This window comes from Myotis myotis, unplaced genomic scaffold, assembly GCF_014108235.1.
Source record: "Myotis myotis isolate mMyoMyo1 unplaced genomic scaffold, mMyoMyo1.p scaffold_m19_p_9, whole genome shotgun sequence".
In the NCBI taxonomy this organism is placed as follows: Eukaryota; Metazoa; Chordata; class Mammalia; order Chiroptera; family Vespertilionidae; genus Myotis; species Myotis myotis.
This window is the reverse complement of record NW_023416401.1, coordinates 4,805,233-4,818,953: the sequence shown is the minus strand read 5'-3', so window position 1 is coordinate 4,818,953 and position 13,721 is coordinate 4,805,233. Positions and strand designations below refer to the sequence as shown.

The 13,721-nt window shown below is 39.9% G+C and overlaps 1 protein-coding gene across 3 annotated transcripts in view; it reads right to left on the bottom strand.

Annotated features, from left to right (window-relative positions):
* The window catches only part of DSG3 (desmoglein 3), a 27,583-nt gene extending 13,862 nt beyond the window's left edge, over window positions 1-13,721 (bottom strand). The window contains exons 1-9 of one of the 3 annotated variants that reach the window (XM_036321051.1): window positions 13,564-13,700; window positions 6,028-6,096; window positions 4,971-5,006; window positions 4,332-4,460; window positions 3,309-3,464; window positions 2,729-2,873; window positions 1,929-2,095; window positions 977-1,105; window positions 519-704 (exon numbers count right to left, since the gene is read on the bottom strand). In XM_036321051.1, the coding sequence (XP_036176944.1) occupies window positions 519-704; window positions 977-1,105; window positions 1,929-2,095; window positions 2,729-2,873; window positions 3,309-3,464; window positions 4,332-4,460; window positions 4,971-4,982 (924 nt within the window). In that variant the 5' untranslated portion in view covers window positions 4,983-5,006; window positions 6,028-6,096; window positions 13,564-13,700. Of the gene's footprint in view, window positions 1-518; window positions 705-976; window positions 1,106-1,928; window positions 2,096-2,728; window positions 2,874-3,308; window positions 3,465-4,331; window positions 4,461-4,970; window positions 5,007-6,027; window positions 6,097-13,563 lie in introns of those variants that run through there. The other 2 variants (XM_036321050.1, XM_036321052.1) reach the window with 2 other exon arrangements.

Genomic DNA, 13,721 nt, shown 5'->3' with positions numbered 1-13,721 from the left:
AGTGACTGCCAAGCAACTTAAAGGGTTACTTTACTCACCCATTTCTCATCTTGCAGCTTTAGTTATACGTTCCCATTTTCTAGAAAGACTTGCCTCTTTTCCTCCTTGACTAGCTAATCCACTTAAAATAAATGGGCAGATTCAAAAGCCACAATTCCATGTGTGTGTTTGTATCTCTTCCTAACTTCAGTTGTAGAGGGAGAATGAGATTAAGTCAAGAAACGTGTTTTACTTTCTTGTGCTTAAATCAAGCATGTGTGTGTGTGTGTGTGTGTGTGTGTGTATTTGTGTTTACTACAGACAGTATGTTGTTTTGGAAGGAAATAAATCAACATGTTAAAAAGGCTGTCTTTAGGTAATGGGGCTATATGTGTGTGTCTTTAAAAAAATTCGACCTACTTTTATGTGTTTTCTAGAAGGAAGTGGTATGATTAATAAGTGCATAAAGTTTACTTGTAGAAATGATAGTTTTGGCTAATAGAGAATATGTTTGCCACCAAAGGGAAGTGAGACCTTACCTTAACCACCTTCAGGATGCCTTCGTTAGTCCTGGCGTCAGTTTGTATTTCAAACCAATTCCCTTCGTTGCCAGAGGTAAAGAAATACTCTGCCAGCCAATTATCTGTGAACTCTTCGTCCAAATCTATTACTTGAAATCGAAGTAACTCAGAACTCAAAGTGTTTTCCTCAATACGCGCTGAATACTAAGGAGAGAAGCAGAATTTAAGACTCAATGTCAGGTTCTGTCAAAGGGGATTATGTTTATTCTGAATGACATTAGTCATGAATTCTCAGATTACGTATTGCCTCCTTGCCAGTTACTGAATTCTTATATTTTACAAAAGCTATTTTTTTTTAGAGAAAAGTGCGGAGAACCTAAATAGAAGCCAGCAAGCAGACACATGCTGAATTAGGGTGGCAACGTATATAATAAAAAAATATATAAAAATTATTCTTGAGGGAGTGAAGGGTGTACCTGAGATTCTTTGAACATTGGGAAGTTGTCATTGACATCCTTCACTTTGATGCTGCTTTCACACTGGCTTGATAGTCCTTCTCCATCTTTGTCTGCGCCACTCACAATCAGACGGTAGCTGCTCACTTGCTACATTTGGAGTCAAGAAAGAAAATTAATTAACTCCAGTGCCAAGAATATGAGTGATAACTACGTGCTTCCTATGAGTAGGGAGGGAAAATATTCCAGCTCGTGATTTATTGGAGCGCGTGCACTTGTGCTGTCCATCATCGAGGGTGTGTGCGGGGCTCTCGAAGTCTTTAAGAGGCTGGGACAGATTTTCTCTTTTGTGGGCTGCTTAGGGCAAGAAAGGACACTTAGAACAAAATGGGCAGTGATGATGGTGGGATGCTATGCGAGGGAAGCTCACTTACAGAGGTTTTTTTCCCTGTCAGTCTGTTCAGAAAATCATCTGCATAAAAGTAATATGGACTACAATGGGGTAGTGCATGGTGGTGGTGGTGGTAGGATGATGGGGGAGAGAGAGGAAGGAGATTCTTTAGTGTTCTGGAAGCGGGGGTAACATTAAAAGAAGTCAGGAGAAAAAGTGTGCCATCAGAGACGGCTGTTTTCCAGATAGACATTTTGTGCTTCATCTGTGAAATACCCCTTTCCTCCGTCATATGAGGAATTAATCGCAGTTGGTCCTTGCCCGTGAATGCAATGCCCTCTTCCACTGTAACACCCATTGGGGCGCTCACCTGTTTACTAAGGGTGTGATTGATATGCAGGTGCCAGGCCCCACCCTCTGGAGTCACATTAGAAGGCAGACCGTTTCCCTAGTTTGGCCCCGTTGAGTACTGGGAACCTCTTTTCCTCTCTTTTTTCATTCTCTGGCAAAACGGAATCACTTCTTTCTGGCTTTCTTAAATAAAATCCTTTACTTTAATGGCTCCGAAGTGCCTTGCTTTACCTCTCGATCAAGAGAATTGGTCAAAGTGCGGACTTCCCCGCTGTGTCTGCTCATGAGGAACATGGAGATGCCCGCGGGCTCCTGGGAGACGATTTTGAAGGCGATTTTAGAGTTCAGATGGTTTGGTTCATCTGCGTCCGTGGCATTCAGTATCATCACCAGAGAGTCTAGGAAGGAGAAGTTCATTAAAGAATATGGAGCCGTTGATGTTCTGTTCACACTAATGACTCAACACAATTTCAAATCAATATTTGTTTTTTTTAAGATCTTATACCTATATGTATGCTAACAAAATATGATGTGGCACTTGCTGTCTGTCTTCATCAGGTAGAACTGTACTGCCTTCCCTAAAACCCTCCAGTTCCCCTTAGGCCTTGGCTGTGTGGGGTTGAGAGGCTTTTCTGTCTTCCCTTGGTGGATGGCTTTATGATTCTCTTTTCCCCAAATTATTCAAGTGACGTGAGAGTGTCTCGTGCCTTATAATTTCAAAAAGCCCTGCTGGTGCATCCCGGCTACCTAAGGCCCCCGCTTTAGCTTTGTGACTGCTGGGTGCCCATGTAACTTGTATGCACAGAATATGATACTATTGGCCTCATAACAGAGCCACACCTAGAAGTACAAAGGCAATGAATTATTAGCTCAACTGCAAATATCAGAAAGAAGATTTAGGTTATCTCTATGAGTTTTTCTGGAAAACTGATGAAACTAAGAATAAATTAGCTTATAAAAATGATATGCTATCGTGATACTTGTATTTGAAAAAAAAAATCAGCAGTGGTAGGTACTGTAAAAAGACTTACTTGCAGGACTATTTTCTTCAATTTCACCCATGAATACACTTTGTGAAAACACTGGAGGGTTGTCATTGATGTCTAAAATTTTGACCGTTAATATAAGTGGTTTCTCTACCTCTTGTCCTAAGGCATTTAGTGCATGACATGTGATCTAGAAATAAAAGGGAAAATGTTAATTCTCACTCAACAAGCTTAATTTGCATACTAGGAGCTTGCCCTGGCATGGATAGAACTTTCATGCAAAGGAGAAAAATATTTCCCCAAAGAGTAGACAAAGGAAGAAAGGGAACCCGTCTGGGCAGACCCGTTGGGCTAGTTGCCCTTTCTCCGGACTGCTACTGACTCATGGCAGGGCGAAGCTCTTGGCAGGCGGCGTCTGGAGTTTGGCAGTCATGCCCCTCCTGGCATGTTCCTTCAGGGGCATGACCATGAGTGGAGGCTCTTTGTCAAGGGACTAATGTTGTTATTTGTTGGTAGACTGATTTATGCACTGATATCTCTTCTCAATTAACCAGTACGAGAGTATCGTCCTCTAGCTATGATACATGAGGGGAAAAGGGCGCCCCATGTTGAAGACACTACTTACGTGGAAATTTGGGGTTTGCTCACGATCAACTATGGCTGTTATGTTAATATCTCCAGTATTTCTGTCAACAACAAAGATTCCCAAAGGGGGCTGATCAATTCCGATTCCAGTAATGCGGTAGGTAATTTTCTGTTTTGCATGGAAATCTGAACTAATCTGCAGCAAAAAATACCCAAAGTGTTAAATACTAATACAAAGTGTTAGTCAGTCTTTTTCCTTCCCCCCTTTTCTCCACTGCTATAGTCTTAAGTCATCTGTTCGTTTTATTCACCCTTTCTGACACTGTGCTGTTTATTTATTACCTAAATATATACTAGAAATATGACATAAATTGTTGCTTCTGTTGACCGGTATGGACAAAAATGCATTAATCATTTTGGCTTTAGAACATTTGCTTAGATTGTGGCCACCATGGTGATGTTAAAAGATTGAGATAAAGTCAGAGAGGCTACTTCTGAATATTCCTTTCTTAACAGTTAACATTTTCAGAAGACATTTATTTTAGCTTAAATAGGGAGAGCTGGAGGAAAAAGGGAAAGGGATTACATAGTAAGTATTAAAATGTATTGCTTTTTATTATTCTAATTTTAAAGCTTTTTGTGTGAAAAAGTTCAAATATATATAAAATTACAATAGTGTAATGAACCTGATATATTTTATCATCCAGCACCAATGATTAAGAATACATGGTCAATTCAATGTTGGCTCCCAGCCATTTTAAAAATTGTCTTATCCACATATTTTTTCCTATTGGCTAGAATCTGGATCTAAATAAGGCTTACCCATTGAAATAGGTCCAGGTGTCTTTTAATTATTTTTTAATTAGTCTATAGACCATAATTCCTTCATCTTTGTCTATCTCTATTATTATTATTATTGATTTCTTTTTGGTTGTAGATATCAGGTTACTTATTTTGTGGGTGGCCCAGTCTGCATTTTGCTAACTGGAACTGCCCTATTACTTTAATTTCCATCCAATCCATTTGTTCTGAAAACTCGCACTGCCCTGCTCAGGTGACTTACTTGGGCAATGGGGTTTCTTTTGGAGTTGTCTTCCTCTTCTCTGCAGGGTCTTGCAAATTTCACCCATTCACGTTTATGTCTCCTTCTGCCTTGCACCGCAGTCCCATTTTCTCCAGGCTGCCCTTTCGTCTTATGGGAAAAGGGGTTCCGTTTAGTATGCATGTGTGGGACATTTTCGCTTTGGGAATTGCTTATATAGACCATAGGTTGAGGAGCCCCCTATGTTTCAGGATATCTAAGGCTTTTGGATGTTTACGTTGCTCTATCTCAGACTTTGTCAAAGAAGAAACATTAAATAACTAAAAGAGTTACAAAGCTTTTTGCATTGTGATTTTTAAGGCAGCATTTAATCATATTTTGTATTTTCTCCATATATTCCACAATATCTTAACTATTCTGGGCACACAGGCCCTGTTTCATTAGAACCTGTTGATTTAACATAAGAAGAAACAATGTCTGAGATAAATTACATTAATAACACTTACACATTGCTGGTATTTAAGTATTGGATTAATTTTTAGAATTTTCACAATTTAATTGTTAAATAATTTAAAACATTTAATATTTGTTTGCCTGAACACAATTTTAATTTTTTAATGGAACTATTATTTTAATTACAAAAAGCTTTTCATACTTTACCTCTATTCTCATTTCTCCATGAACCAATAGGATCACCTGTAGACATTTAAATAAAGTAAAATTAAATATGAATTTTTCAAATAAGTACTAACTACTTAAGATAATAATCCCGATATTTACATTCTGCTGTTCATATTATAGTTTGTTTCTATTTTTTAAAAAAGTAGATTTCGATTCAAAGGATAAAATCTTCTCAGGAAAAAGAAAATGTTCTAAATATAAACAAATTCTCTTTACTCTGACTACAGAATTTTAAAGATATACAGCAAAATCTATTGGATTTTGAAAGTCTCTTTTTAACAGCCAGTTATAGTAACCAGACATTTAGAATATGGCTGTTCTATAAATACTTCCCAGGAGATGTGGAAATTATTGCTTTGGCAAACAATGGCAGTCATCATTGTGATAAACTCATCAAGTTCCCTGGGCGATTTTTAAAAGCCATGACTTACGCAACTGACTGGTACCAAGGCAATTCTGTATTAGCTGTAGGGTAAGGCTTTTTTTTTAGTTGTTCGTGAGTGGACATAATGAAAGGAACTCGTCTGGGTTAGAGAATGGAACATAGAAGATGGGGTTAGGCTATTCTAAACACAAGAACTGCTTGCTGTGGCACACAGACCTGCTCATCTCTGCCCTACTCCATTTAAATATTGAGCTTAATTTTCTTACTCATCTGAAATAAATGACGATAAAACATGAAGGCAGGCAGGCAAGGGTCTTTACTTCTCAAGAGCACTCGGGACCTTTATCTCTGTCTTTTCCCGTCTTGTTTTCTGCCTAGAACGCATCCTTCTTCCCCTTTCACCCACTTAAATATTACTCATCCTTTAAGATCAATTCAGATTCCAACAACATCCATGAAGCTGCTTTTACTGAGGTCTCCTTTTCTGGGCACGTGCAACCCTTATTCTGAACTATGCAATTTAGTCAGGAATGGTTTGCCTGGATTTATTATTTCTTAATCGTTTTATGTACATTGTGGTGCTAACCCAAGAGAACTGTAAATTTGCCCGATCAGTGCTTCTACATTATTATTATTACTTGCAACCCTTACAATATCTGTTCCTCCGTAGATGTTTCACAACTATTTGCTAATCCACTGATCATGTGCTCTGAAGGAAATCTGGTAGGGGAAAGATTGTGAAAAATAAATCAGAAGAAAAAAATGAAAGTAATAATAGTAGTTAGTATTTATTATGGTTTTGTGTCAGTTGCTATGCATAGAGCTTTATATTTATTATCCTAATATTTGGAGCAGCCGTCGCAGTGAGCTTCTGTTATTGTAATCCCTTTTTTTTGTGGATAAAGAAATGGAGACACGAGAGAGGGAGGACGTGGCTCCAGCTCACAGACCTCCTGGAGCCAGGATTTGAACCATGGCAGCCTGACTCCGAAGTGTGTATGCCACCACAATAGTGGATTCTAGCCAAAGAAGGCATAAATAGATAAATGAAAACCAGTAGTAGAGAGAAAGTTTTATACTAGTCAGTTTAGATCTTTTTCCTGGCAAAGACTGGGGGTTACTCCTGAGATGATATAGATTTATTACATTGTTTATTTGGGGAGATTACCATAAAGAGGTAAGTCCGAGTCTGAACCAAAGCAGTAATTCTATCAGACATAGGATGCCAGGACCTTTCCATTCTAAATACTTCATTGAAATCTTTATTTCCAAGGGTGTGTGTTCAAATAGCCTTGAACAGAGCCATTGCATATTGTGATAATAGGTCTCAACGTGACGGTATAGCTTTGCTGCTCTTTACTGAACACTCTCAGGAGTTAAGTGGGAGAGCAGACCAGAGCAATGTGGGAACTGCACTGCCCCTGACCCAGGGAGGAAGGCCAGGCACTCTCCCTTTCACAGGGAAACGGGGAAGAGTCATCCAGAAAATAGGCGTCATGTTCACACTAGCCCCACAGAGAACGGTTCTTCTAAGAGCCACCGAAGTACAGTTCTGTTTTCTTGGGACAGCACAGGAAGGACAATGCTAAACTATGGAGAATGAACATTGTCGACAGCTGTGTCTTATTCAGTCTTTTCACAGAATGACAGTCCTTAGAGAAGTTACTTAGGCTAAACCTTTACTCTTGCTCATCTTCTCTTAAACTCAAGAATGTTTCCTAATTCTAGGTTGCTAACCCAAGAGAACTGTAAATTTGCCCGATCAGTGCAATGAAATGTGATTATTTTTGCTCTTCTAGGAATAAGGGGTAGCTAATAAGAAACACTTCTAAATTTTGAAAATGCTCATTAGACATTTGGAAATATAATTGTAGCCTTACATTATCTAGAATTGTGTTTTTAAAAACAATTATTTTAGTTAATACATCTCTGTGGCTACTTGATTATTTGAGTGAATTTGCTAATCTAATTATTTTCAACATTTAATAATATTTCAGTAGTTTCCTGACAATATAAACCAACTAAGTTGTCTCTTTTGGTGACCTGGACTGGACATATCAGTGTGGAGAAAGCATTTCTTGTCTTGAGAGTTCAATCAGGGTTGGGGAGGGATGCGGGAGGTTGGCCAGCTGGGGAGGGACCACGGGAGGGCTCCAGGACATGTCTGGCCCATCTAGCTCAGTCCCAATTGGCCGGACCCCAGTAGCAAGCTAACCTACTGGTCGGAGCATCTGCCCCCTGGTGGTCAGTGCACATCATAGTGAGTGGTTGAGTGGCCTTAGCATATCATTAGCATATTACGCTTTGATTGGTTGAATGGCTGACCAGACAACTGGACACTTAGCATATTAGGCTTTTATTATATAGGATCATAAAGGTTTGTACTGTATATGGTAGATACACAATAAATACATTTTGAGGATATTTTAATAACAACTGCTACTTTACTTGTTTGGCTATCATTTTATTTGGAGTTACTTCAAGCTTTCATGTGGGAGGGATAGACAGTTGGACTATGCATTAGATTCAGCTGCTCCCAGCTGGCCTGGGGTATAGCAACCCTTCTCATCTCTAGAATGGGTTTAAGAAAGGGCCTCATCCACTCCCCTCTGGGAAATTTGAAGATGAATTAGGTAATTCAAAGAAATCATTTCAATTTTTAAACATGTTTTGTATTTAATTATTTGTGGGAAAAAAGTCATTATATATATATATATATATATACACACACACACACACACACATATATATATATATATATATATGTGTTGGTAATCTCATTTCTATAATTGGTCATATGCAGTGATTATTAATGTGTCAGGCCATAGAGGTCATCAGTAATGTTTGATGAATAAATTACATTATGTACAATTCAGAAGACATGAGTGATTTATCTTTCATCATCTCCTATCTATCTATTTATCCTTTTTAAAATTGAAATTTAACCCCCCCTTAAAAGTTCTAATAAACTTTGTATTCATCAAGTTAAATTTCTTACTTGAACAAAAATGGCATGTTTATTTCCTTAGAAATTTTTATTTAATTTCAGACAATTAAATTTCAGTAACTGAGTTTTAGAGTACACTCAATTAATTTAGAAAGTTAAACCTTGTATTGTGATAGCGATGCTAATTAAAACAAATACCGTGGATATTCTCAGATGCTCATTTTAAATGCTGCATAAGTTGCAGTCAAGTATAGTAATAAAAAGATTGGACCCTGGATCCTGAATCCCTGAGTTAAATCCCAGTCTCAATGGACCAGTTGTATAACTTGGAAACATTACTTAATTTTTCAGTTTCCTCATCTGTAAAATAGGGACAACATTTCTACTTACTTTGTAGGTTTCTTGTGAGGATTCAGTGAATTCATAGGCGTAAAGCACATAGATGAGCCCTAGACCACTAGGACTTATGTGTTTAATACATGTTAATAACTTCTGTCCCCAAACTTAAAAAAAAAAAGGTATAAGAGAGCCCCTTGGACATGAAGTGAGTGCCCTCTGATTATGACTGTCCACACCAAGGCACATAGAACTTTCCCTTTTCTGAACATTGGAAAGCGACAAGAACCAGTTCTCCTTTGTCCAGTTGTGTAGCTCATTCCTTGCCCAATTCCAGGGGGACTGTTGACACTGGAGTTGAGGCGAATGCACCTCCTGGAACTGTGCCTGGCACAGCCTGGCCAGCTGCACATGTGAGACAGCTGGGCACCTTAGACAAATTCAGTTATTCACAGTGTTCTTAGAGCTAGTCACCAAGTACCTGTACATAGGGTGTCCCCCCAAAGGGTATACACACACTTCCAATAACTATAAAGGCAGTGTTTAGTAAAATGCACTTCATTTTCAAGCTGTCAGCTGGTAAAATGCATACATTCCTGGGGACACCCTGTACTTCTCTTGTAATGAACTTCGCACAGCAAGCCCTCACCTGGCCATCAGGGTGACTCCTGACTGGCGAGGAAGAGCGAGAGGCTGGAGGTGAGGAGCAGCCTGCTGGGAACTGAGTGTTCGGTTCCAAAGGAAAGCAGTTTCAGGGGTTAGGTAAGCGGGGTGGTGACTGACAGAAGTAATTGCATCTCTCCTGCCTTCCGCTCAAGTCGGGCGTGGTTGCCAGGATTGCCTGGCAAGATTATTCTGATTTTGGCTCTTAACCGGAAGAGAGGACCAGGGGGCAACTAATTTTCATACGTCTATTAGCATTGGAAATCAGATTGTTTCATCAGTCACGAGAAGAAGAGATCCCTCAAAGATTTTCCTTCCGTTAAAGATTTGGACCATTTAGCCTACAATTTTTTCCTAAAATTTTACTCTTTGGATATTCTGTAGAAGAAGGTGATTGGAGGTCATTTCTCTGTATTTGGACCGCATTCTCTCAGAACTTGATATTTAAAGGACTTCTCTCGCTTTTTTCCAGCCCTACCTCTACTAACTTAAACACTGTGTTCTGGAAATATTTGCACTTCAGACATCTCTATTAGTTTTGTGATGAGTAAACTTTACATAATATAGAAACGTAAAGTTAAAACACTCATTGTCCAGATGGTAACAGGAGTGTTACGTTTTGTGGACTATCAAACACTGAGCAATGCGCACCTTGAAGACAAACGTTTTCAAAAAGTTAAATCTCTGAAGAAAAGCATTTTTCAATCATAAAGCCTTTCCCCAAAATGCATATTTTGTATTGTGCAAAACGGATCAAATAAGCACAGGAAACTGCTAAATAGTAAGGCAGAATATTAAGGCAGGCGTTATCAAGAGCCATCTTAATTACTGAAGGTATTGCAGCTGGTAGGATGCCGTCTTAGAAAGCACTGGCGTTTTCCGAGCACTTCCTTGCGCTGTTTACTCTCACTCTGCCGCTGTAGGGGTAGGCAGGGGCTCTGATCCTTTTACTTGACGGCGGAGGAAACAAGGGCTGGAGTGAGTCAGCAGAGCAGGCGTAGACAGGGCTGTGACTTTGCTGTTCTGTCTCGCCTCTCTAGGCAGCCCTGGTGTGGTCATAGGACGGCGGAATTAGTGCAGAGCCTCAAACATGTTTTCCGACTTTCAGACCCACCCTCCACAACAAAAGATGTGCGTCCCCACTAGACAGTGCTTGGAAAAACACTGCTTTTCCCATCACCACACTGTTTCGAAACTGGGTGGTGCCCCACTTCTGAAAGGATTCCACTAGCTTTCACAGAACATACTTTTCAATATGACCCTCATCTGCTTTGCCAACTCATGTCCAGGCTCCCCAGTGCAAACTGTCATTCCGGCCAAACCAGTGTGTCCATTGTCCCCAGGCACATGTCATATTGCGTCTGCCTTTGCTCATGTTGGTTTGACAGGGAAGAGCCCCTCCCTTGGTCCACCTGTGAAACCTTACCTGGTCCCTGGGGCCTCGTTTGCCTGCCTCACTCCTGACTGACACTGCCTTCCACTAATAGCATCAGTTACCAGCATTGTCCAGGGAAAGTGTAATGAGAACCCCACGAATAATTTCAAATGTTCTAATAGTTATATTAAAGAGGATTTAAAAAGGTAAAATTAATTTTAACATACGTCTTATCTAAAATATCCAAAATACTACCATGTCAATATGTAAGCAATGTAAGCATTATTAATGACATGTTTTCCATTCCTTTTTCATACTAAATCCTTAAAATATGATGCATATTTTACACCTAACATCTCAATTCGACCAATCTCTCATTTCAAGTGATTAGTAGCCACATGTGGCTAGAGGCTACCATTTGGACAGAGCAGTTCTAGACCACTCAGCTTAACAATTATGTATAAAGTTATATTGCTGTTTAAATAGCTTGTGTGTGGAGGTGTGTAACATTTTCTTGAGGGGAGAGAAATGTTTTAACATTTCATAGTGCATTTTAGAGGCCATGCGTGTGTGTATGTGTACGTGTGTATGTGTACGTGTGTGTGTGTGTGTGAAGTTATAGTTTAGAGAGGCCTTATTCAGTTATTCATTTATCCATTCTTCAAACAATTGAGTGTCCACTGTAAGACAGATATGGGTAGACATTGGAGATAAAAAAATGAATGAAACAGCCCTCAGTATGAGGATCTCACAGTAACTCAAGTAACAGAGGGATCATGGAGGATATACCTCAAAGCAGGTAAGAGCTCTCTAAGCTTGTGGGGGTCCAATTCTGTGTCCTTATGACAACACTATTCTGACTCATGCTCCTCTTATCTCCTAGCTTCCTGAGTTGGTCACCCATTCCCGAGTGGGTTATTAGGCCACCTGTGGTTTAGTCTAGAAATGACCTTCTGAAAGGTGAGAAGTCATACAACTGTCACATCTATAATAATAAAAGTGTAATATGCTAATTAGACCCAACAGACAAACTACCTTCTGGACGTTATTCTGGATGTCCTTCTGGACAAAGCCTCGGCAGAGGGGGCCAAGGCAGAGACAGTTAGGGGTGATCAGGCAGGCAGGTGAGTGGTTAGGGGCGATTAGGCAGGCAGGCAGAGGAGTTAAGGGTGATCAGATAGGCAGGCAGAGTGGTTAGGGATGATCAGGCAGGTGAGTGGGTTAGGAGCCAGTGGTCCCAGATTGCGAGAAGGATGTCCAACTGCCGATACCTGTGGGATCGGGCCTAAACTAGCAGTTGGACATCCCCTGAGGGGTCCTGGATTGCAAGAGAGTGCATTGCGAGAGAGTGCAGGCTGGGCTGAGGGACACCCCACCCCCCACACAAATTTCGTGCACCGGGTCTCTAGTTTCTCTATAATATTCTTAGGTCAAATAAATACATTAAATAACCAAAACAATTATAGTTCACCCTTGAATAGCATGGGAATTTTTTTCATAAATACTGTAAATGTATTTTCTCTTCCTTATGATTTTCTTAATTTTCTTTTCTCTAGTTTACTTTATTATAAAAATATGGTGTAATATATATATATATATGAAATAAGTGTTAATTGACTGTTTATATTATTGGTAGGGGGGAGTAAAAAGTTATACTAAGATTTTTTACTGCATTGGGGTCAATGTCCCCCTAATCCATTACCATGTTGTTCAAGGGTCAACTGTAGCTACTTTGTCATAATAGAAACGACTCTAACAAAAATATGCCAGTTTTCCAGAGCAGCCTCATGAGAGCGAAGGCTGGGAATCTCCCTGGCTCATAATGCAACTGTTCTAATTTTGGACACATTTACAGTTTAGAAAGTTCCTCCTTGAGATCTATCTCCCTGTCACTTCTTAAAGTCCAATGATCTCAATGTTACAGACGAAGAGGCAAGCACAACTGATGCCTGGACTAGCCCAGTTTATTATCGATAAGGTGGGGAATTAGCATTAGGAATTTTAAAAATGTTCACGTGTGGTATATTTCACTATTTTGCTATCTTCATGGGACTGAGAATATTGTGACTTTTTCTTGACTAGAATAGCGCCGTTAGGAACAAGCTGGTCTGTATCATCCAGGCCAGTGCTTTGCTCTGCAGATTCCACTTCTCTTTTAGTCAGAAAGAGTCCCACCCAGTAGAGTGTCACTCTCTGGGAGGGTCTGATAAAATGTCCATGTGTTTTCCACCAAATGCTGGATGTGTTCTGCACAGAATGACTAAGCAGACACTCTGTGTTCTTAATAACCCTCTCAGCTGCTCTCCAGTCAAATGCTGCTTTGATTTTAATTCAACGGTCCTTGGCTATTGCAGAAACATGTCAGGTAGCAAGACCGGGCATGAGTGATTCAGAGCCATATGCTCAACAGATACGTAACCTTGGGAAACAGACCTGCTTCTCTTTAAGGTGTTTTAGCTTGTACATCAAAAAGACGAATAAAAACATGACTTTGAAGAAAGTGACGGTGTTGTGGAAAATACATCTGAGATCAGGGTTATTTGATTCATTAACTAAAGAAATGCTAAATGGCGACTTTCAAATTCATTTTTCCCTCATTTAGTTTTCTATGTAAAATATATGAAAAGAAAAACAACCCCACAGCAAATGGGAGAAATGAGGAATCATTACAATTGCATATTAAAATGTTGTTTCGACTGCACTCTTTTAGATTTTATAAAAGAGATTTGCAGTTTCATTTTAAACTGTTTCCACTGTGCCTTCTTAGACTTTGTAATAGGGATTCAGCAATCAAATATGATACTCCCTTAGAGGAGAGAAAGAAACACGGAAAGCTACGATTATTGGAAGGAAAAGGAGGACTTACCATGAAAATGGCGAGAGTCCCCGTGGTTCTGAGGAGGAGCCAAGCCATCGTGTGGAGTCCCCAGGCGAGCAGATCCCGGAGTGTGCTTCAGTCCTTCCGCCCGCAGAGTCTGTGCCTCTCCAGGAGTCCGCGGCGGCCTGTTATGCGGTCCCTCCCCA